The 25,743-nt window shown below is 40.1% G+C and overlaps 1 protein-coding gene and 1 non-coding gene across 3 annotated transcripts in view; one reads left to right on the top strand and one right to left on the bottom strand.

Moving 5' to 3' along the window:
* LOC105082748 (S-adenosyl-L-methionine-dependent tRNA 4-demethylwyosine synthase TYW1) overlaps window positions 1-25,743 on the bottom strand; it is a 127,714-nt gene that overhangs the window by 55,579 nt on the left and 46,392 nt on the right. The window contains exons 11-14 of one of the 2 annotated variants that reach the window (XM_074345983.1): window positions 21,905-22,014; window positions 8,618-8,795; window positions 4,676-4,811; window positions 3,815-3,961 (exon numbers count right to left, since the gene is read on the bottom strand). In XM_074345983.1, coding sequence (XP_074202084.1) covers window positions 3,830-3,961; window positions 4,676-4,811; window positions 8,618-8,795; window positions 21,905-22,014 — 556 coding nt within the window. In that variant the 3' untranslated portion in view covers window positions 3,815-3,829. Of the gene's footprint in view, window positions 1-3,814; window positions 3,962-4,675; window positions 4,812-8,617; window positions 8,796-21,904; window positions 22,015-25,743 lie in introns of those variants that run through there. The other variant, XM_010972377.3, reaches the window with a different exon arrangement.
* TRNAY-AUA (transfer RNA tyrosine (anticodon AUA)) lies at window positions 8,981-9,056 on the top strand. The gene has a single exon. It is a non-coding gene; the product is annotated as a tRNA-Tyr (tRNA).

A 25,743-nucleotide genomic window follows, 5' to 3' on the forward strand; every position in this document is an offset into this window, starting at 1 on the left:
AGCATTTCTACAAGTCAAGGAAAAGGAAAGAAAAGACAGTCCAGGCTGTGAGGAGGTAACCAAGGACTTGGAAGAAGTGCCGGCACACTTGCAGAAATGGCCAGACAGGCAGGGATGTACAGCAGTCCCGGGGAACACGGTGAACAGCGAGTCTGGAAATGTCCACAGTTGCCAGACGGCGATGGGGAAGGAGAGCCAAAGCATGTGCCAGGCAAAGCGGGGAGGGAAAGCCACTGACTCCCATACCTGGCTGCTCAGCCAAAGTCGCCCACGATGTTTAAAACGCAGATTCTCAAATCCCACTAGGAGTAGGAAACCATAATGTTTTAAGCTCTTATCATGATTCTCAGTATCAGTTAGGTTTGGCTGGAGCATGAGGAATGGCAGGGCAGAAGCCAAGAGAACAGAAAGGGGGAAATGGCTACAAGAGAAGAAAAGGGGCAGAACCAACAGGAAACACAGCTCCTGACATTGGGGCTAATGCAAAAGAAGAACCGGAAGGTTGCTTTGGGTCCAAAAGAACAGGAAGACTTAAGAAAGGGGCAAATGTTTGCAAGAAAAGACTTTAAATTGATGGGAATACAATCATAGTTGGAGATTTTAACACTGCATTAACATCACTAGACAGATCTTCCACACAGAAAATAAACAAGGGAACAGAGAAATTAAATACTACAATAGAAAAACTAGATTTGGTGGGTATTTTCAGAGCATTACACCCCCCAAAAATAGGATATACATTCTTTTCAAGTGCACATGGAACATTTTCTAGGATCGATCATGTACTTGGGCACAAAAGAAACCTCAACAATTTTAAGAAGACAGAAATTATCTCAAGCACCTTTACTGACCACTATGCCATGAAACTGGAAATCAACAACAGAGAAACAAAGGAGAAAAAAAGGAAAGCATGGAGATTAAACAATATGTTATTGAAAAAACAATGGATCAATGAGGAAATCAAAGCTGAAATTAAAAAATACCTTGAGACAAATGATAATGAAAGCACAACCACTCAAAACCTATGGGACACAGCAAAGGCAGTGCTAAGAGGGAAGTTTATAGCGATACAGGCCTTCCTCAAAAAAGAAGAACAATCTCAAAGAAACAATTTAACCCACCACCTGAATGAATTAGAAAAAGAAGAACAAAAAGCCCCAAAAAGCAGCAGAAGGAAGGAAATAGTAAAGATCAGAGGGGAATTAAATACAATACAGATTAACAAGACCATAGAAAAAATCAACCAAACCAAAAGCTGGTTTTTTGAAAAAGTAAATAAAATCGACAAACCTCTGGTCAAACTCACAAAGAAGAAAAAAGAGAGAGCACAAATTAGCAAAATAAGAAAGGAAAATGGAGAAATTACAACAAACAAAATAGAAATACAGAATATCATACGAGAATATCATGAAAAACTATATGGAACCAAACTGGATAACCTAGAGGAGATGGACAAGTTTCTGGAAACATACTGTCCACCAAAACTGAATCAAGAAGAATCTGAACACTTGAACAATCCGATCACTAGAAAGGAAATAGAAATAGCAATTAAAAACCTCCCTACAAATAAAAGTCCAGGACCGGACGGCTTCACCGGGGAATTCTACCAAACATACAAAGAAGAACTCATACCAGTCCTTCTCAAACTCTTCCAGACGATTGAAAAGGAGGGAATACTCCCAAACTCATTTTATGAAGCCACCATCACCCTGATACCAAAACCAGGCAAAGACACTACAAAAAAAGAGAATTATAGGCCAATATCACTGATGAACATAGACGCCAAAATCCTCACCAAAATTTTAGCAAATAGAATCCAACAACACATAAAAAAGATTATACATCATGACCAAGTGGGGTTCATCCCAGGGACACAAGGCTGGTTCAACATACGCAAATCAATCAGTGTAATACATCACATCAACAAGAGAAAGGACAAAAACCACATGATCATCTCAATCGATGCAGAAAAAGCATTTGATAAAATTCAACACCCATTTATGATAAAAACTCTCGCCAAAGTGGGTATAGAGGGAACATATCTCAACATAATAAAAGCTATATATGACAAACCTACAGCCAGCATAGTACTCAACGGTGAAAAACTCAAAAGCTTCCCACTAAAATCTGGGACAAGACAAGGATGCCCACTATCACCACTCCTATTCAACATAGTCCTGGAAGTCCTAGCCACAGCAGTCAGGCAAGAGAAAGAAATAAAAGGGATCCAAATTGGAAAAGAAGAGGTAAAAGTGTCATTATATGCTGATGACATGTTACTATATATAGAAAACCCTAAAAGGTCCACACAAAAGCTACTAGAGCTGATCGAAGAATTCAGCAAGGTAGCAGGTTACAAAATTAACGTTCAAAAATCAGTTGCATTTCTTTACACTAATGATAAATCAACAGAAGAAGAAAGTAAGGAAACAATCCCCTTTAAAATAGCACCCAAACTAATAAAATATCTGGGAATAAATCTAATCAAGGAGGTGAAAGAATTATACACAGAAAACTATAAACTATTGATGGAGGAATTTAAAGAAGACTTTAAAAAATGGAAAGATATTCCATGCTCTTGGATTGGAAGAATCAATATTGTTAAAATGGTCACACTGCCCAAGGCAATCTACAGATTTAATGCAATCCCTATCCAATTACCCAGGACATATTTCACAGAACTAGAACAAATCATAATAAAATTTATACGGAACCATCAAAGACCTAGAATTGCCAAAGCATTACTGAAGAGAAAGAAAGAGGCTGGAGGAATAACTCTCCCAGACTTCAGACAATACTATAGAGCTACAGTCATCAAGACAGCATGGTATTGGTACCAAAACAGACATATAGACCAATGGAACAGAACAGAGAGCCCAGAAATGAACCCACAAACTTTTGGTCAACTCATCTTTGACAAAGGAGGCAAGAATATACAATGGAATAAAGACAGTCTCTTCAGCAAATGGTGTTGGGAAAACTGGACAGCAGCATGTAAAACAATGAAGCTAGAACACTCCCTTACACCATATACAAAAATCAACTCAAAATGGATTAAAGACTTAAACATAAGACAAGATACAATAAACCTCCTAGAGGAAAACATAGGCAAAACATTATCTGACATACATTTCAAAAATTTTCTCCTAGAAGAAATAAAAGCAAGAATAAACAAATGGGACCTAACGAAACTTACAAGCTTCTGCACAGCAAAGGAAACCAGAAATAAAACAAGAAGAAAACCTACGGAATGGGAGAAAATTTTTGCAAGTGAAACCAACAAAGGCTTGATCTCCAGAATATATAAGCAGCTCATACGACTCAATAAGAAAAAAATAAACAACCCAATCCAAAAATGGGCAGAAGACCTAAACAAGCAATTCTCCAAGGAAGACATACAAATGATCAAAAAGCACATGAAAAAATGCTCAATATCACTAATTATCAGAGAAATGCAAATCAAAACTACAATGAGGTATCACCTCACACCAGTTAGAATGGCCGTCATTCAAAAATCCACAAATGACAAATGCTGGAGAGGCTGTGGAGAAAGGGGAACCCTCCTACACTGCTGGTGGGAATGCAGTTTGGTGCAGCCACTATGGAAAACAAGGTGGAGATTCCTCAAAAGACTAGGAATAGACTTACCATATGACCCAGGAATCCCACTCCTGGGCTTGTATGCAGAAGGAAATCTACTTCAGGATGACACCTGCACCCCAATGTTCATAGCAGCACTATTTACAATAGCCAAAACATGGAAACAGCCTAAATGTCCATCAACAGGTGACTGGATAAAGAAGATGTGGTATATTTATACAATGGAATACTACTCAGCTATAAAAACCGACAACATAATGCTATTTGCAGCAACATGGATGCTCCTGGAGAATGTCATTCTAAGTGAAGTAAGCCAGAAAGAGAAAGAAAAATACCATATGAGATCGCTCATGTGCGGAATCTAAAAAACAAAAACAAACAAACAAAAACAAAGCGTAAGTACAGGACAGAAATAGACTCACAGACAGAGAATACAGACTTGTGGTTACCGGGGGGTGGAGGGTGGGAAGGGATAGCCTGGGATTTCAAAATTGTAGAATAGATAAACAAGATTACACTGTAGAGCACAGGGACATATACACAAAATGTTATGATAACTCACAGAGAAAAAAATGTGACAATGAGTGTGTATATGTCCATGAATGACTGAAAAATTGTGCTGAACACTGGAATTTGACACATTGTAAAATGATTATAAATCAATAAAAAATGTTTAAAAAAAAAAAAAGAAAAGACTTTAAATCTGGACATTCTGGAGTTGAGTTCTCTACTGGGTAGGAAATTTGGTTCTAGAAATTCAGGAAAACTGACTTCATATTTAAACATATACTATGTGCTGACACTTCCTCTAGGGCTGCTGTGTTCTGCTCGTCAACCGGGTTTTATTAATTAGCTTTGGGAGTGTGTCTCTCTCTCCCTAAACACTTGAAGGATATACAATACATACAAGGCGAGTGCTACAAACTTGAGGGGAACTCAGTAAATATTTATTGAATAATAAAAGTGGAAGTCTAAAAAACTATTGAAGATTTTAGTCTTTTTTTTTTTTTTAAAGAAAAAAAAATCTCTCTTTACTCTTTTTTTTTTCTTCTTTTAAAGATGTCATAATTCTTACCTTTGCTGCCAAGGCTTTTAAACTGTCGAGGAATCTTTGCCAGAAGTCCTTGAAGAGCGGGCGGTCAATTTTCTTCAGGCTCTCTTTGGTGCTGGCATCCACGCTGACATATAGCTGGGTAACTGGTTTGAGGTTCCTTGGTGATTTAGATGTTTAAACACACACACAAACAACAACAACAACAACAACAACAACAACAGAAAAAGGAAATTATACCTAAGTCAGGCTTTCCATGACGTTGAACTTACAATCTGTAACAGACGTGGTGATTAAACATTTCACTGGGTCTAGAGGCTTCTACTTCTCCCAGAAGATTGAGAAAATGATTTTAACATGACAGAATGGGATGTCAGCCGGTTATTTTTTAAAATGACTGGACACCATCCCTAATAAGCTGAAAACATTCAATTTCTTAAAATCGGCCCCTCTTCAAACACTTGGTTTCAGTGGAAAATAAACAGAACAAGACCAAGCTCTAGGCCTGGCCCCATCAGCTCGGCACAGTTAGCGGGGGCTCTCAGACCAGAGTCACCCCATCAGCTCTGCCATTTGAGACTGACACGGGGTCTGCGCGGAGGGTCCACTTCCCACCATCAAAGTTTTCTAAGGAACAGGAACAACCCAGAGAGCTCCAGTCTTCTCTGCAGGGTGCACAGCGACACCAACACTTCACCTACGCCTCTGAGAGCAGGAGTGGGTTTAAGCCATGCCTTGTGTGGGCAAACCATGACCGATTGCAGGAGCCTTAAGCCAATGCAGAGCTAGAACAAGAGCAGCGAAACACTTAGAAAAGAGCGCCGCCCACAGGAAGAACGCCCGGTGCAGACTCTTACTGTCCTTTGCCTTCTTCACCCGTATCCGGGAGAACCACTCATTCTCCACTCCTCTCAGTTCTCAGGGTCATCATCTCCCCGACTCCCTGCTGGTTGTTTTAAGCCCAGATTGTACTTTCCCCAAAGCCCCTCTGTTCCCCCATCAAATGGGTCTCATAATTCACTCTCTTCAATAAACTTCCAACTAGAAAGAAGCCCCCCTTAATAATCCTCTGACCAAATCCTCCCACTGTTAATTTTCTGTAACTATTTCACAATTTGTGTTTACCCCTAGAGTGTTATTTATCCATTTTTTTGTTTCAAAGTCACGTATTTTTAAAAACTGACACATAATTCACATGCCATAAAACTCACCATCTAAGTGGCTTATGTGCTTTTTACATCTATCAGAATCCGCCTTATCAGTCCTTGAGTGGAAGACCTTGAAGGACAGGAAGTCTCTTTCTTTTCATCCAGCCAAACAGGTCGACACTTAAAGCCACATTTCAGCGGCTACTGCTGACTTCAGCTGACAGAACTTCTTAGGGAATGTAGCCCAGGCAAATGCTTGTACCGATCTGGCTTCATGACATACGAAATTATGAGAAGGGCCTGAGCCCAAAGTTGTTCAAAGCAAGAGAAGCTCTGACCAAAGTTAGGAAAAAATGATTAAAACACTGGCAGGCTCTCATTGCTTTAATCCCTCTCCAATAACGAGATATAAAGAGAATCCTTAAAGGTTCAATAATGCGTCACTACTGAGAAAAGGTCATCAATTACTGAGAACGCAAAACACGAGCACCCTGCAAGGGCAGCGCTCCGCCTCCCCACCCTTGTGCTGGGGGCCCTTTTTAATCACAGATGAGCTACATTACCTGGACTTTATGTTTTACAAAAATAAAAAAGATCTTCATTAAGAAGATGGCTACTGCTGGCCATCACTGTCCGATACTTACAGGACTTGGTCATAAAGCTGCCCGGCGCAAAATGGGCACTGGCTGCCCTTCTCACTACGCCTCCTGACTACTTAAGATTATGAATGGTAAACTCCAAAGGCCATAGTTGTTTTGCAAACCTCCATCATTTGCAAAAATAGGAAGCCCTGGGCACTGACAGTAGCAATAAGGAATTTTTGTCAGTACTAAATGTCTGAGGTGCTATAACCAAGGAGTTTTCCAGATCTTTTGCCAGGGAGCAGAGGAAGAGTGGTGGTATATGGTAGACAACAAACAGAGCCATAAATTCTCCCCCTCCCTGTACCCAAGTCCCCTTGCTCTGTAGCTTTTGAGTGTCCCCTCACTGATGCCAAGCTTGGCCATGTGACTTGCTTTGGCCAAGGGGAAGTGAGCAAATGTGTCACCAGTGGAGGCTTGAATGATGCCTGTGCATCATTGTTTATCCTTTCTTGCTGCTCTTTGAGACCCTGCCACCACGTGACCAACTAGAGATGAGCCAGAGGTGAAGAGGCTGCAAGAATAGAGGCCCCATTGTCCCAGGCAAGGCTATCATCATAAACCAGCCAGCCCAGCGGGTCCACCAACTGCCTAGACACATGAACAACATGAAGGCCAGTGAAGCCAGTCTAGATGAAAAGGCTTCCCAGCCGATATGCAGAATTATGAGCGAAGTAAACGGCTGTTAGTTTGAGTGGCTCAGTTCTAAGGCGAGTGGTTACAGGGAAAGATAACTGACGCATGCTGCGGTGTATCAGCTGTACACCCGTCAAAAACGCCGTTACGCAAGCACTCGCTTCGGTGGGGCTGAGAGGGCTTTCCTCACGGGAAAGGGCTTTCCTCGCTCAGCCACCATCAGCTCTGTCATTAACACGAAGTGTCCTATGCATTCTTGCCAGTCTTATTCATTAGCCTCTGTGTTGACAAAACAAAAACAGAAAGCCATCAAGAGTGTAACAGCTTTCTTGTTTGCCTGAGGTGTTTGCTCCTGTCATCCATAAATCCTCCAGGACCCTCACTGTGAAAACTCCCTTCGGTGGGAGAACTGTCAGCAAAGAGCCATATGCTCTGGAGCCAGAGGGGAGACTGAGAGCCCCTTAAAGAAAAGTTAAATATCTTGTAAAGGCCACCAGCCCGAATGCAATGCTTGCATGTGGGTCAAGGAAAGACCAGTTGGCAAAGTCAGGATTTTCTTCAAAAGGTACCAGAGTATGGGTTAGATACTGCAGTAATTTAGAAAAGAAATTTTTTTTATTTTAAAAAAAAAGCACACAACTGACCACCCAGAGAACATCATTACTCCCTCGTGTATGTTCAACAATAAGAACAGTTGCAAGAGGTTCGCCTACTAGCTGAAGTGAATGAGCTAACTTGCTGTGTAGAATTAGCACTATAAACGTTAGGGGCAACTTCCAAAATCCATGACCTCTGTGGTCTATTAGTCAATCTATAACCTTGTTTTTCTGAAAGAAACTAGGACACCAGAGACAACTGGTACCTAGACTCCTCCTAATTCACAGAAATAAAACAAAATTACCTGAACCTAAAGAAGCATTTCTCTTTCCATTTTCTCCTGGATCACTGTCAAGTACGTATTTTCTTTAATTCTCTATCATTTTCCTCAATCCATGACAGCATTCACAAGGAATACCTTGTATTATCAACAATGAGTCCTCCTCTCTGGTCATCGTTTTACTACACACCACTCCTAGAAGATTCAGTTCTTGAATTCAAATTCAGATCTTGAGTTTGCCATGTGCCAGCAGCTATGTACATAGTGTTTACATTGTATCAGGTATTCTGAGTAATCCAGACATGACTTAGAGTGTACGAGAGGATGTGCATAGGTTATACGCAAATATTGTACCATTTTAGAAAAGGGACTTGAGCATCGGTGGATCTTGGTATCTGCAGATATGAGGGACGACTGCATGCCTTAAATTTGGGACAGACTTTTCTCTGGGTGTGTGTATGTATCCCAGTACCACTCTATCCCAACTTCACTCTCATGAGTCATTTTTGAAAAGTCAAGGATTTTAAACATAACAAAGATGTAAAAATAAAAGGAATGGTGACCCTGTGCAAAATTTACAGACTGACTTTTTAAAAATGTTTTCCTTTTACTTCAGTCAAGCACAGATTCAAGCAGCATTATCTCAACAAGCTGGACTACCCACCTGATCTCCACAGGAAATTGTGCATTTGTGACCAGGAAGCTGGAGATTCTACACTCGTGGAGTAGCTTCAAAAACCTGTTGATTTCTGGGTACATGATGGGTTCTCCCACAAGAGACAACGCACAGTGCTTCACTGTCATTCCTTCCTCAAAGCGTTCTTCCTTGACACCTGGTACACCTGGGGAACACGGTGGACAGGAGCAAGCTCAGTCAGACACAGGGAGAGGACATCACTTTTATTCTTCTCAAAGTGTTTTAAATTTTTCTTAACCGTTCTCTGATTTTAGAAGGCAGTCATTTTTGATACCAGTCAAATAATATAAAATAGGAGCCAGAGGAGGAAAAAAAAAAAAAAACTCAAGGGGAAAGTATAGCTCAAGTGGTAGAGCACATGCTTATAGCAAGCATGAGGTCCTGGGTTCAATCCCCAGTACCTCCTCTAAACATAAATAAATAAATAAACCTTAATAACTCGCCCTCAAAAAACCAAACAAACAAAAGCAAAACCAAACAAACAAGCAAAAAGTAAACTAAAAAAAAAACCTCTAGAATTATTACATCAGGAAAAAAAAACCCTAAAATTATTAAATCAGCAAGCTCATCCCCGGTTTTAATACTAATTAAGCTACATCAATACAAGCAGGCAAAACTTTGTCAGCTAATTATTTGGAATACAGAACGGATTACTTTCCATAACTTGCTTAGCTCTGCATTCTTCAATGCTGGTGTAAGAAAACGAACTCAGTACAGCTACATAAGGAAAAGCCTCTCCCATACTAATCATTTCCCCCTCAGTTCCTCAAGTATTCTGAATTGAGTAAACTGAATGTAGTTGGCTCAAAAGAATAAAGGAGAGAAAAAGAAGAAACCCGCAGGTCTCGCCATTGGCTTCAGATTGGAATCACCTGGAGAGTCTGGACAAACACTGCTGCCTGGGTCCCTGACAAAGACTCTGTTTAACTGGAGTGGCTGCACGCCGGGGTGATGGGAGCTGTGAAAGTTCCCCAGGTGATTCTAATGTGCAGCCAAGATCAAAACCCACTGCGGAAACCAGAGGTCCCCGGACTTGGAAGCACCCTGCAATCGCCTGGGAAGCCTCAACGTTCCAAACGCCCGGCCGCAGCTCAGAGCGATGAAGTCGCCATCTCTGGGGAGCAGCACAGGCATCAGGAGTTTGACGCTCCCCCCAGGCGATTCCAGTGCACAGACAAGCATGGGAAACCACTGGTACACCCCGCTGGTTCTCGGCCCCACTTAGATGCTGGAATTACCCAAAGAACTTTAAAAAATCCCAATGTCCAGGCAGTGCCCCAGGCCAATTAAACCGCGGTCTCTGGGGATGAGGCTGAGACGTCAGCATTCTTTAAATGCTCCCCATGTGACTCCCGTGTAAAGGACAGGTTGAGAAGCCTTGCTCCCGACTCAGCGTGGAAAGCTCACAAGAGTCCTCCAACCTACCCCAGACTCTGAAAGACTTGGAAAGAGCATAAAAAGGCAAGTAAAAATATATTTCCTTTACTGCAGATATTTCTATCCATTATCTCCAGGTTCTTTAGGATAGAAAATATTCTCTCAAGGACACAGATTCTTCATGGAGAAGGTGGTGGGAAGCATGTTCAAATTCCCTCTCAGTCAGTTATTAGCCTTCTCTGAAGTGTAGTGAAGTGTGAGCAGTACTTACCTCAAAGAATGTTCGTTAGAGTTAAATAAGATAATGCATGGAAAGGCTTTAGAAGAGTGCCATGCACACCCAAAAAACATTCATTAAGGATTTGTTTTTATCATCGCTTTTATCTGGGTTTCTTAAAGTGATTATATCTCAGCCACTATCATCTTAAGAGCAACAACAACAAACCTGGAGAAAATAAAGTTAGCTTTCACTGCTTGCTTGTGCCTTAGTTTCTAGGAAATGACTTTATTTCTCTCCCTCCCTCCTTCTATCCCTCCCTCCCTCCCTCCCTCCCTCTCTCTCTCTCTCACACACACACACAATCTACTTGGAAATAAGCAAGTGTAAGTAAATACCCCAGACATCAAACCAACATAATAGAGGCTAAAATCAGAGCAATCTAAAAAGGCAGGTTTTATCTTCTCTGATGACTAACTGCAATTCTAGGAATGTATTTCATGTCAGTATTTCGGGAAGAATAATTTTTTAAGTTATTGAAATCTAAGATCTTAACTCAAGTGAATCAAGGTTTTAAATAAAACTTGATCTTTAACTCACTGTGTTGCCAAGACAACTCAGCATTTAAGTATAAAATTTCCTTTTTGTAAAAAAAAAAAATCATTAACTTTAATCCCTCTGTGAGATGAGTAGAAGGGCAGACTTTATCGGAATTGCAAAATTAACGTAAAACTCAGAAAGCAGAGTAACTGAGCACTGGCTAAGCCCTAACCACTGGAAGTCAGACGCACCAGGTTCAAATTCTGGCTCTATTACTAGGCTGGTCTGTGTCCTTCGTCAAGTCACTCCCCATCTCTATACCCATTCCCTGATCTACAAGATGGGGAGTTCACACCACACATGCACACTATTACAAGAATTCAATGAAATAAGCCACATGAAATAACTAGTCTGCTACCAGGCCCAGCACATAAGCATTCAAAAAATGTTAGCTGCAAAGATTTTTATAATAATCATTATTTCATGAGTTGAAATAGAAATTCAATTAATTGTTTCAAATAAAATGGCAATTCCATTCAATTCAACATACAACTGACCCATGAGCAACAAGGTCCAGTTATATGAGAATTTTTTATAAGAAAAATTTGGGAAGATTTTCAACAATTTGAAAAATCTCACAGATGCACCCTATGGCTTAGAACTATCCAGAAAAATGAAGGAAAAGTTAGGTATGTCATGAATGCATAAAACATATGCAGATACTAGTCTTTTATCACTTACTACCATAGAATATACATAAATTATTAAAAACTTAAAATGTATCAAAACTTACGCACACAAACACAGGCCATACATGGCACCATCCGCAGTCCAGAGAAATGTAAGCAAATGTAAAGACATAGCATTAAATCATAACCGCACAAAATTAACTGTAGCACCTCCCGTACCACAGTAGTAATTTCACAGCCACCTCTGGTGCTCCTGCACTGAGTGCAAGTGTTGAGAGCCCGCTTAAAATGCTGTGTGACGCTAATCATCTCCACATAAGCAGCTCGTCTCTCCAGTAAATTGTAAATTGCAGTGAAAAGTGATCTCTTGCGGTTCTCTCACAGTTTTCATCGTGTTTAGTGCAATACCATAAACCCTGAATAACACCAGGGGACCCGTACGATGTGCCGCTATCGATGCTGGAAGTGCTCCCAAGAAGCAGAGAAAAGTCATGACATTACAAGAAGAAGCTGAATTCGTTGATAGGTACCGCAGATTGAGGGCTGCGGCTGCGGTTGCCTGCCACTTCAAGATAAATGAATCCAGCATAAGGACCATTTAAAAAAAAAAAAAAAAAGGAAAGAAAAAGAAAGGAAATTCATGCAGCTGTCACTGCAGCTATGCCAGCAGGCCTGAAAAGCTCGTGCTATTTGTGAAATATGTGTTTATCTCGTATTGAAAATGCAGCTTTTCTGTGGGTGCACGATTGCTAGAGGAAAGGTGTACCTACAGACATACGATTGGAGACAAAGCAAAGTCATTATATGACAACTTAAGGCCAAAGGAAGCTGAAGGAGCTAAAGCTGGAGAATTCAACGCCAGTAAAGGATGGTTTGATGATTTTTAGAAAGAGGTTTGGTTTTTAACATGTCAAGATAACAAAAGAAGCAGCCTCAGCCACCCAAGAGGCAGCAAATGAGTCCTCAGATGCCATTAAGAAAATCATTGAGGAGAAAGGATATCTTCCTGAACAGGTTTTTAATGTAGTCAGAGGTGCCCTATTCTTGGGGGGGGTGGAGGTGCGGAGCATCAGAGGACATCTATTAGTACGGAAAAGAAGCGAGCACCAGGACTTAAGGCAGAAAGGGACAGGCTAACTCTACTGTTCTGTGCAAATGCTGCCCGGTAAATGATCAGGACGGCCCTTCTCTATAAACCTGCTAACCCCTGAGCCTTGAAGGGAAAGATAAACACCAGCTGCCAGTCTTTAGGTTGTCCAAGAAGGCCTGGACAATGAGGACACTTTTTCTAGACTGGTTCCATCGATGCTTTGTCCCTGAAGTCAGGACATACCTTGCCAGTAAGGAACTGTCTTTTAAAGTTCTTTTGCTATCAGGCTATGCCCCTGGTCACCGAGACCTCATGAGTTCAACACTAAAGGCACTGAAGTGGTCCACCAGCCCCCAAACACAATGTCTTTAATTCAGCCTCTAAATCAGAGGGTCAGAAGGAACTTTAAGGCTCATTACACATGGTATTCCATGGAAAGGATGGTCGGATCCTGACAGAGAGAACACTGTGAAAGTCTGGAAGGATTACAGCACTGAAGATGCCATCATTGTTCTAGAGAAACGTGTGAACAACGTGGCTGCAGGAATTGTGTTCAGCTGTTGTGCACGACTTCAGATTTATGACAGAGCCAACCAAGGAAATCATGAGAGAGATTGTGGATACAGGTTTAAAAAAAAAATGAAGGAGAAGAAGAAGAAGAAAGGAAATGAGGGAGGTAGAGAGGAAGAGGAAGGAAGGAAAGAGAGAAAGAGAGAAAGAAAAAAGAAAAAAAGAAAGGAAAGAAAGGAAGGAAGGAAGGAAGGAAGAAAGAAAGAAAGAAGTTGGGTGGGGGGGGTGTTGAAGGGTTTCAAGACATAGATCTTGGAGAACTTCAAGAGCTAACAGACACCACGCAGAGGAGTTAACAGAAGACGACTTGGTGGAGATGAGTGCTTCCTCAACCAGTGCCAGATGATGAGGAAGAAGACACAGAAGAAGCAACGCCAGAAAAACTGACACTAGACAATCTGGCAGAAGGGTTGTGATTACTCAAGACTGCTTTTGACTTCTTTCACGACATGGTTCCTTCCATGATATGGGCGCTGAAACTAAAGCAAACGGTGGAAGGATTGATACTGTATAGAAACACTTTAGAGGAATGAAAAAGCAAAACAGTAAGATGGAAATGACTGTGTATTTCCACGAAGTTACACGGAGTGTGCCTGTCTCCCCTGCCTCTCCCTCCACTCCTCCACCTCTTCCATCTCTGCCACCAGGAGACCGCAAGGTCCACCCTCCCCTCCTTCTCCCCTCCACCTACTCAGCGGGAACATGACAAGGATGGAGACCTTTATGATGCTTTACTTCCACTTAATGAATAGTAAATACCCACCACGTCATACCATTAATAACCGTATCTGCTGTGTATGTGTGCATCTTCATGTGAAAAATCTAATAACCGCCCAGCAAGAACTGTATGAGAAGTTACTGTGTCATCATCATCATCACCTAAGTACTCGTCACGCAGGACATCACATGCAAGACTTGTGTTGAAGCGGACAGCATATCCTTACACAGGCTTAAGGTGAGTGACATCTAATATAAAATTAACAATGTGTTACTTTTCTTATTGTTTTATAACTTTGCTTTCAAAGATTCCCAGTACCTTACAGTATGCCTCTCAATCTAATTGGAGAAACTGCATATTAGCCTAACATCACAGGTAAGCGGTTTTTTAAAAAAAAAAAAAAAACAAAACAATGTTTCCAGTACTGTATTATGAATATGACTGTAACATTATATGCCACAAAAGTTTTACAACCATTCATTAGTGTGTAGGCTGGGTTACTGTGAAGCAATGGTATTGACTACAATCAGCTACATAAAGCAATCGTATTGCTGCTTCTTCATTATCAGTGTATGAATCGTCATACCTGGAGGTAAATATGAATTTCCTTTTCACACTATCTTTCTATTTTTGATGCCAAGTGTTAGTAGTGTGTAGGACATCTACAGTGTTTTGTATCATATAAGACAATATTGACATGAGTACAATTAATCTTGTAAACAGATGACATAAACTTATGGTATCGATAAATACAGTACAGCACTGTAAAAGTATTTTCTCTTCCTTATAATTTTCTTAATAATATTTTCTTTTCTCTAGCTTACTTTATTGTAAGAATATAAAACACACCTTAATTGACTATTGATGTTACTGGCAAAGTTAGTTTCTGGTGTATGGCATACTGATTCAGTTTTATATATATATATACTTTTTCTACAAAGTTTTTGACCTCAGCAACAGTCGCCATCAACTGAGACCACAAAAGCCTTGTGGGTAACATGGGGGTGATAGATACCATGTGTTCTATTTTAGACGTGTAAAGTGTGATATGTTGGTTAGAGATCTGAATGTGTGTCCAATGTTCAGGTTTGGATTCTGGGAAAAAGGTCTGGGTGGAAATAAACATTTTACCAAATGGATGGTAATTCACTGCAGGGGCCGAATCAGATTACCAACGAAATAGGATAGTTAGACAAGAGGACACAGACTGAGACCTAGACACTCACGTATCTGGGGAAAGAAAGAGAGACCAGCAAAGGACACTGCCAAGCAGCAGCCAGGGAAGGAGGAGGGAAACTTAAAAGCAAAGAGATCAACTGCCATCTTCTCTGAAAGCTACAACCAAACCTGCCCCATTAGACAACAACAAAACAAACAAAAAGCAAGACAAACAAACAAAAAAAAGCATTAAAAATAATGATTTTAAAATTATCCTAATTTTCTCAAAAGTATGGTGCTGAGAATGTGTAAAACCTTCAAAAAGTATGCTGTTATCTCACGGCCACTGTCAGAGGTGATCACAATGCTCCCCCCCAAAATGAGGCCCCAGGGCCTCAACCCCATGCTCTCTCTCCTTCACCGTCCTCAAAGAAATGTGCCAGAAAATGAGACATCCTCTCAGTTCCTAACGGAAAGGAGTCCTGGAGCAGGACGACAGCCCCGGAACGGCAGACACGACACTTCAGTCGAAGGTCTATAAGGTTAATTCCCACTGTGTGTCTGTTTCTCTCACACAGAGTCTGTTCATGTTTTCCCTAAACCTTATCCATTTCACAACTAAACTCTGTTTTGTTTGGGGGTTTTTTAAGCCAGTTTTCTGATGCTCCTCTCATCCTGAAGAGCTTCCTGACCCTGAACAACCACTGCAGTCATTGTGTTAACCAGGAAGGACACCTTATCTCACTGACAGATGCCAAAGCAGAAACTTCAGATTCCAGAATTTTTACCAATAAGCTGAATAATCCAGAAATAAAAGTGATATAGGGTTCAACATAGAGTTTCCCTATTTCTTTCTTTTTTGGGGGGAGAGGGGGAGACAGAGAAAATTGGTTAATAATGAACCTTTATTCTGAATACTTTCTTATGTCTGTTTTCTTATCACGGTATAATTGACAAATATGAGTATTCCTATTTCTAAAGACTGCACCAATCAGACATAAAACATTTTCTTCTTTCTTCTCAATAACAACACAGTTCCTGGTCAAAGGCCAAAGTTCCTGAGAACCCCTCCTGGATGAAAGCCACATAGAAGTCTATCTTTGATATAGCCACTTCCACTCGGAGGGTTTTTTCATAAATAAGCTTCAGAAAACAATTAGCAGGTGGTGTTGTCTTCCCCAACTCCCCCACATTCCTTTAGGATGTGTACTTCAGCGTACCTCGTTCATGAGAACCATCTGTTGGACACCCTTTATTTTTTGCTTTACTTCACTTCCAGCTAAAACTCTACATAAAAACATTTAGAAACCAGTGATGTCTTTTTCACCTTTGCACCTTCAGCACCGAGGACATTCCTCACAGAGTGTTCACTCACCTGATGCCAGCTGAACTGATGGGAAACTGAGCTAAGGAAACCTGCACCCCATCGTCTGAAAGCTACTTCCCCTGCTGCGGGGGGATGTAGAGGGGGCAGGGAGCATTCTGAAAAGATGTTGAGTTGCACTGTAATTCTGACCCACTTGCGATCAATGTAAAGTTAATTCTGTGTGCGTATGAAGGGAAAGCTAATAAAGGTCGCGGGAAGAAAGCTGGTCTAATGATCAACGAAATAACTGAAAAGACAATGATTGCCCTCGGAATTGAGAACAGAAGCACAAAAAGGAAGCATTTAAAAGATCAGAATATCTTCAAAATGTGTCAAGGCTGGCCGCTCAGCTAAAGCTGGGAACTCAGCGGCAAAAACAATAATACCCACAACCAGTCTCATCCTACACAAAAACAACACCCAGACCCACAGGAGAAAGTGGGCGACCACCACGGGGTGGGAAAGCGCCCTACAAAACAAAGGACTCCGAGCCAGAGTGTATGGGAAATTACTCATGACTTCAAAGAATGACCTCTAAAGAGAGGCTAAAGTGGAAATAATCAGAATATAACAAACTAAGAAGAAAATGGCTTCAAACCATTGAAAGTTGCCTGTAATTTCCAATTTATAGGAGTCCTGTTCCTAAGGTCCTGTTTAAACCCGAAATTCGTATTCTCCCAGATATAATATTATTAAAATGAAGATTAAGTTATCTTCAAAATCCCCAAACATCAAATTAATCTGTAATATACCTAGAGTATAGTACTATAAGTCTATTTCAACGTCACCTAATCGAATTTAAATATTTTCTCCTATAGGAAAATGTGTCCCAAGTTCCAACTAAGGAACCTGAAACATGCCTTTCCTTTTAGTTTTTTATTTTGTTTTGCTTCTTTTAAGCCACGGGGGTACACAGGTTAGCAGTATCAGAGCTGTAAGAGGGAAATCCCAATACAGGTGTGGAAGAAGAGAAAGGGGAACTGGTTTCCTGCAGGGCATCTGTAAGTGCTAACTCTGCATCCAAGATTAAGCAGCTTCCCCAGACCAGTCTCTAAGGAGGAGTTCTGATTCGGGGAAAATGGGGGCTGAAATGAAATCTAGAGTTACATTCCTGCATCTTTAGCATTCAAAAGTCGGATGCATGTCAGAGCTGCGCCCAGATGATGGTACTGGGTTCAGAAGAGGGAGAGTGACCTGCATCAGCCTCACCAGCCTCTCTCTGAAGCTGACTATCCAGACAGGAGGGGGATCTGTTCTACTTATACCCCTGGGGATGAGAGCATTATAGAACACAGAGATTTCCCTGATTGCAGGAGGAATTTGGGTTCATAAAAAAAGAAAACCTTACACCATAACCACTGATAAAGACTAAGTGAAGTTATAAAATCTCACTGCCCAGCTGAATGTCCATAGTAGAATAAACAACCATCAATTTGAACATTTTAGATTACTTTCTGCCAAGAACCAAGAAGACAGAAAACATAACCAATACCCTGAAATACTAAAATTCTGTCATTTTGCCAACATTAAAATAAAAAGAAAAAAATTTAACATTTTTGTATTGCAGACTGCTAGTTTTTCAGAAGAGCTCCAGATTCCTTCACATTATGTATTTCACCCTTTAAAAATTAGGTTTTTAAAAATTTTTTTTTCTAATACTATAGTTTTGCAGTAGGATTTGCTGTGGTCATTACAGCAATGAGATAAATTTTCAAAAAAGTTAATAGCCTGTTTAAGCACAGAATGAAGTAAAAAGCATTAATAAATAGTCACCACAATACAAAATTTGGAAAGTAAGGGAGTTCTCACTCTTCGTGAAAAGCCAATGACTGAGAGCTCCTTTATCCCCAAGTGCTGACCTGTCTACTGCGCTTCACGCCTTCGCATACACACCTGTTTCCTACTACGGCTGTGAAGAAAAACTGCTCTGGTACCCTCAAGAGTGCCCGTGTACAAACATTAACCAGTTCCAATTTGAAAACGTTTCCAAAAAATTCATGGTCAATTAAATAAACAGATGTTTTGCTGACATGGTAACATTTTGTCAAGTCAATTAATTAAGGTATGAGAAAAGACTCCTTTGCAAGAATTACAAGGGCCAAGTAGATACTCTATAAAAGCTACTTTTAAGAATGAATGACTGGGCAGTTGTTGAATTTCTGGGGGTCATTCCCCACCCCGCCTTAGGCATTCTCACCCCTACTCAGGACTCATTTGTTCACAGACACGCTCTTCACTTTCTCCCTGCAGTCTGATACCTGTCATCCCCCTACAAGACGATACAGATTTTAAAACGCTTGTGTTTCTTATGCCACGAGCACCTGAAGACAAACCATCTGAGATGCCTACTGATTAAAGCAAGCACGAGGCTCCTCATCAGGTACCTGTTCCTGCACAGGACAAGCCCCTGCAACAAGCCAGGCAGACAGCAAAGAATCTGTGCTCACTGAGCTCACCTAACACATGTTATTAATGTGAAGAAAGGAGGCCTCATGATTTATTCATCATTTATTTCCATCTAAAGTGCATTTGCAAAAATGCTCCTGTCAGAAAAATTACTATCAAAACTCAGATTGTCATTCTGTATCAAGGACATCTCGGAATGGAAAAATGAATGTCTACTCCTTAGGGCTGCTTCCTCCCATACAAACTGCCTGGGACACAGTCTATTCAGGAAGATTCCCAGATGTCCAGGAAAACACATACCCTTGGTCAGCATCCCCTTATTTAAGGCTTCAACTTGCTCTTTAAGAACTAAACCAACAAACTTATTAGAATATAAAGATAAAACTGCTGGCATTGGCTTGCTTCCGATGTAACCATCTGGGATGGTTAATTGTACGTGTCCACTTGGCTGGGCCACGGTGCCCAGATATTTGGTCAGTGTTCTCGATGTTTCCGTGAAGGTGTCTTTGGGATGAGATTACCATTTAAGTCTCTGAGTAAAGCAAACTGCCCGCCAGAATGTGGGTGAGCCCCGTCCAATCAGTTGAAGGCCTCAAAACCACTAAGGCTGACCTCCCCCAAGCAAGAAGGATTTCTGCTGGCAGACGGCCTTTGGATCTGAACTGCAGAGGTTCCTTAAATCTCTAGTCTGCAAGTCTACCTCAGAGAATTATTTTTATTTATCTTTCTGACTGCCGAAGCCTGCAAAACTACAGGATCCAATTCCTTAAGTTAATCTCTCACTCTATCAGCCTCTCTCTATCCATCTCTCTCTCTCTCTCTCTACACACCCACATAGCATCCTGTTGACTCTGTTTCTCAGGAGAACTCAGACTAATAACTAGCCAAAAGAAAACAATATTTTACTTTGAAATTTATTTAAAAGGTATACAGTTTAAGATCAACAATCAATAATATTAACTAAATCAACAAAGAGTCTAAGAAAAGCTAGTTAAATTCCTGATGTGGAGTCTTCCTAGTTCTTCACTGAACAGTTTCATTTAATTTTCCAAAAGATTGATAAGAGACACTGCTTTATCCAAATAAGAGAAAATATGTTTCCAAAAAAAAAAAAAAAAAAAGCTTGAGACTAAAAGCCAAGATGAAATATTAAAATATTTATCAGCATCTCTGCAGAGGTATAACGGTAAGTCAGCACAGACACACACATACAAATATGTTCAAGTCAACTTTCCCTAGAAAACTCATAAAGAATAAAATAAAGATGTAATTACTGACTATCCTTTATAAATCACTATTGAGCTTCAATCATTATTTGCATTACTTTCCCAATTTCTCCCAAGAAATCAGAACAGTAATAAGAAGTACTGCGGTAAAAATAAGGAAATACATTTGGTCTTTGTACCCGGTTCCTGGCACAAAGCCCCTAGAACCCCTGGGGCTTCCTGAGTGGTAGGAGTGTCTTTAGTCGTTCACAAGGGGCCCCTTTTGAGTACCTCTGAGTTTGTGCAAATGAGGTGACATAGGGTAGGCCCCCTAAATAGCCAAAGGATGGAGCTGATCACCAGCAAGACTCTGTGTTTAAAGGACTGGAAATTTCAGCCACACCCATGGACCTGTGAGAAAAGGAAGCAGGGCTGCAAATAAGCTCTACAAAAACTCCTGAACAAAATTTGCTGAGTCTCCGGGTTGGTGAATGTATCCACATGCCAGGGGGGTGGTGCACCCCAGTTCCACAGGGACAGAAGCTCCTGACCTCTGGACCCTTCCGGACCTGGCCCCATGTACCTCTCCATCTGGCTGTTCATCTGTGACCTCTATAATATCCTTTATAATAAACTGGGAAACATAAGTAAATATTCTGTGTTCTGTGAGCCACTCTAACAACTAATGGAATCCGAGGAGGAAGCTGTGGGAACTTCCAACTTACAGCCAGTTGGTCAGAAGCACAGGTAACATCCTAGACTTGTGACTGGCATCTGAAGTGGGGGCAGTCTTATAGGACTGAACCCTTAATCTGTGGGGTCTGATGCCATCTCCAGAGATTGATTTAAATTTGTAGGACACCCAGGCAGTGTCTGCTGAGACCCTGAGAACCCCTTGGTGGTGTGAGAAAAAAACATCAGGAGCACTATAACCTTAAGAAGCAGCGACCTGACAGAACGAATTTCTTCGCATCAAAGAATCACCCGATCTTCAAAATGCTAATTACCGAGGTTAATAAAGACTCTCATTTATGATGCTAGCACCACAACTGTGCCCTTATCAAAACAACCTTGGGTAGAATTCATTTTTTTGTGGTTGCGTATGAAAGGAGAGCAGAACAAAGGAGAGAAGGACTAACAAGTGGCAGGCGGAGGCAGAGGTCTACACGTTTAACAGGGAGCAGGGAGCCAACAAATTTCAGCTGACCATCTGCAGCGGTCTTTATAAAGCCGTCACGTTACAGGTCCACCATGTCTACCCACAGCAGTGGGTCTCAAAATACGGTCCCCAGTTCAACAGCATCGATACCACCGGGAAATCTCTTAGAAATGCACGTTCTTGGTCCCCGCCTCAGACTTACTGAATTGTTCTCGAGGAAAGGGGGCCGGGAGACTCTGTGTTAATGAGTGACTCTGATGCAAACTAAACCTTGAGAGCCAGCAATGCCCAGGAACGCCAAGTTTCTTCAACTCTGAGACAGAACTGGATCAGGAAATTCTGGAAGCTGAGAGGCAGAACTCTATACATCACGATGGATTTTGTGGAGGAAATTTTATTAATATTAATCCTCCTTTTTAATAAGGCATTTACTCAAAAATGCTTTCCCAATACTATCCGATATTATTTAAGAATCTTCCAATGATCTAAAATTTCCATTCCACATATAAGGCTGTTTTGTGCTGAGTGAACCATATTATAAACAGCTTTGAATTAAGTTTTTTTTTAGTTCTTCTATTGGGTGGGATATCAAGTTATCAGGTAAAACAAAAAAGGCCAAAATGTATATAATATTTCTACAAAGTTTTCACCTCCCTATACGAGAATTTGCCAGCGGGGACAAAATCCTGCCAAAGACGCAATTCCGTTGCCAATTTAATTCAGGTTATCAGCATTCCTTTGTAGAAGGAAGATAAATACCTTTAAACTGCTTGATCATGTTCTGATGGTTTTCAATGGCTTCCTTTAAGATCATTTCAGGCTGGTCCATCTTCCACCGCCATTCAGTACCCACCGGATTGGTGTGGTGCCTGGAAAAGAGGCAAACATTCTAAAGGACTCCCAGCATTAGATCTCAGCTAGTCACCCACTCTGAGGGAGTCCATGTTATCATAAAATCAGGGTTGGTTTCCTCCTAAATGCTCAGCTATTTACAGCTGTATTTTATGATTTATTTTAAGTCACGACACCTAGCATGTGGAGAGAGAAGAGAAGTGCCTGGCCAAGACAGAGGCTTAATCAGAACAATACAAAACGCGCACCCCTCTCTCCTAGCCACACGCACTAGGCTAGACAAGCATCCAGTAACAACCAACAGGGAAATGCTGTTGCAAAATCACACTGACAGACCCTCCCTCAGAGGCAGTACGACGGGAAGACCTAAAGCTTACGATGGATCAGACACAGAGGAAAAAGCCTCCAGCAAACTCCACGCTGCACACAAGGTACCTCCAGAGGACACCAGAGAGAAAAGTGTGCCGATTTCCAAACACGGGAAAAATTCACCTCAGTCGCAAATGTACTAGAAAAGGTTTCTGACTTTAAACAAAAAACTATGAGTCATACAAAAAAGCAAGAAAACAACACATTTCCAATAGACAAAGCAATCGACAGACCCTAACTCTTTTGACACAGTGTTGAAACTATTTGACAAGGATTTTTTTTTAAAACTGTGATTATACTATGTTAAAAATGCTAACAGAAAAAGGTGAACAACATGCAAGACCAGATGGGTAAATTCTGCACAGAGATGAAGACTGTAACATAATCAAACAGAAATGGGAAATATACAAAAAAAAATAGGTCTTTGACAGGCTCAACAGTAGACTACAAACAGCTGAGGAAACAGTGAAAAAACTTGGAGAGGCCAATGCAAATAAGCCAAATGAAGCACAAAACAAAAGTGAAAAATACGACACAGCATCCAAGAGACGTGGGACAATATCAAGAGGTCCAAAATATACATAATTGGAATTCCACAACCAAAATACAAATAGTTGAAAACCCAGAAAGGAAACTGAGAGAACAAAGCAGAAAAAAATGCAGAAAAATTTTGGCCAATGGTTTTCCAAAGTTAATGAGAAACAATTAACCACAGAGCCAAGAAGCTCACAGAAAAACCACCAGGATATTTTAAAACAGCCTAAAAATACCATATCCAAACAAATGAAAACACAAGAAAATGAGAAAATCTTTAAGTCAGAGAAAAAGACACATTACATGAGAACAAAGATTAAAAATTACTTCCAACAACTCAACAGAAAACAAGTAAGCCAAGTGAAACTATAATGACACCTGAAAGATTGCTTAAAGAAAACAAACTAACTCGTCAACTCAGGATTTTATACCCAGTGCAAGTATCTTTCAAAAAATAGAGAAATAAAGATTTTTGCAGACAGAATCTGAGAGAATTCCTTGATAGCAAACCTACATTACAGGGTATGTTAAAGGGAATTGTCCAAGCAAAAGAAACAAAAACCAGATAGTAACCTGGATTACACAAAGAAATCATGAATGCTGAGAAAGGAAAAAATAAGAAAAAATAAAATTAACTGCCATATGTGACAACACAGATTAATCTATGCTAAATGAAATAAGCCAGACACAGACAAATACTGCATAATACCACTTACATGAGGTATATGAAATAGTCAAGCACATAGAAGCAGAGAGCAGAATGGTGGCTGCCAGGGGCTAGAGCAGGGGGAAATGCCATTTCCTATTCAACATTCAACAGGTACAAAGTTACAGTTGTGCAAGATCACTGAGTTCTAGGGCTGTGCCGTACAGTGCTATAATTAACAATACTGTATTTCACACCTAAAACTTTGTAAGAAGGCAGAGATCATGTTAAGTGTTCTTACCACAATAATGACAATAAATCATTGCTTTGAAGCAAAATTATATTATGATGTCACCAATATAGAGAATGGGGACATTTCTGTGGAAGGTACACACTTGAGTAACTACTTTAAAAACAAAAGGCCCTTTACACATATTTCTCTTCTGCTTTCTAAACAGTTATTTCATTTAGCAGATTAAAAATCTGATACTAAATCTTTATGCACTTTGATATGAAAGGATCGCTACAAAGAGACAGAAAGAAAAAGCAAGATGCAGAACACTGTACAGTATCCTGCCATTTGTGCATAGACAAAGACACATACACACAACTTTATACACACACACACACACACATTAGTTTTATCTGCATATGTGTAGAATATCACTGAAAATCTAAATGACTGGAAGACAGGAATGGAAGGGAGACAATTTTCATGGTATAACCTTTTGTTACATTTTGAACTTTTTACTAGATGTAAGGGTGACCATTCAAAATACATTTAAAACATAGTTTAAAAACTTGTACTCACTACTCAAGACCAGTAAACTTTAAGTTTTGTTGAGATATAATTCGTGTTGTCATAAAATTCCATTTAAAGTATACAATTCAATGGCTTTTAGCATATTCAGAGTTATGCATCTGTAACCACAATCAAATATCTTCATCATCTCAATAAGAAACCCTGCTCCCCTTCACTCTTCAATCCCAGCATCCACCTCAGTTCCAGGCAGCCACTGACCTACTCTCCATCTCTATAGGTCTGTCTCTCCTCGGCATCTCGTAGAACTGCAATCATGTGATAACACAGTCTTTTGTGACTGGCTCCTCTCACTTAGCATCATGTTTTCAAGGTTCCTCCGTGTAGCATCATGTATCACTACTTCATTCCTTTTTCATTTCCAGGCAATATTCCATTGGATGGATATACACACACTGTGCCTACCCATTCACCAGCTGATGGACAGCCCGTTTATTTTCAATTTGGAGACATCATTAATATCTTTTCATGTGTTTATTGGGCAGTTGTCCATCTTCTTTGGAGAACTTTCTGTTTAGATCCTTCGCCCATTTTTGTAATCAGATTATTTGTTCAAAACAGATATAACTCTTAATATGAAATTTCAAAGTACAAACAAACAGAAATAAGAGACATACAATGGTAAATATGGGCTATCTATACACATAATTCTCAACAACTCCATCTGAAAATTAACAGAATAATAATAGCTTATCTATCTACAACAGTCTACTGCCCATATTATTAAAAAGAAGTAAGAAATTCATTTTGGAAAACTCACATCCATACATCAAACTGTCGTTTTAAAATATTCGTATATGCACAATCTCATTCAAGTAATTAAGCCTCACAACACCCTTGTAAGGAAAATATTGCTGTTTTATTTTATAGTTAGGAAACTGAGGCTCAGAGGTTATTTCAAGAACTTGTTAAAAAGAAAAAAAAAGTTTATATAAGCATTTAAATCAATTTTACTAGGTCTTTTCTGACATTCTTATATATTATTCATAATTAAAACAGATGGTGAATTCTAATTTTAAAGTTAGTATGTTAGTACTTCTTTACCAGAAGCCATGATAAATAAAACATCTCCATTTACTTTCACCTTTGTAAAATCTCATTAATGAACTTGTTAAGCATATTTTTTGCTTTTTAAAAAACTGGGTAAGTTTACTGCTAGGGAAACTGAAGGATTTTTGCATTATTGGCTATGAACAGGTAATATAGATAAGGGGTGTTAACCACTGAATCCTGCTACTTTCTTTGAATCTTGACTCTCAAAAAAACGACTTATGTCAAGAATCTTGGAAAGAGATTAGAAGAGATTGTAAAATGAGATTTTTTTTTTTTTAATTTTAGCAGAGTGAGAAGGAGGGCGGTGTATAGCTCAGTAGTAGA

This window comes from Camelus bactrianus, chromosome 18 (genome assembly GCF_048773025.1).
Source record: "Camelus bactrianus isolate YW-2024 breed Bactrian camel chromosome 18, ASM4877302v1, whole genome shotgun sequence".
NCBI classification, from domain to species: Eukaryota; Metazoa; Chordata; class Mammalia; order Artiodactyla; family Camelidae; genus Camelus; species Camelus bactrianus.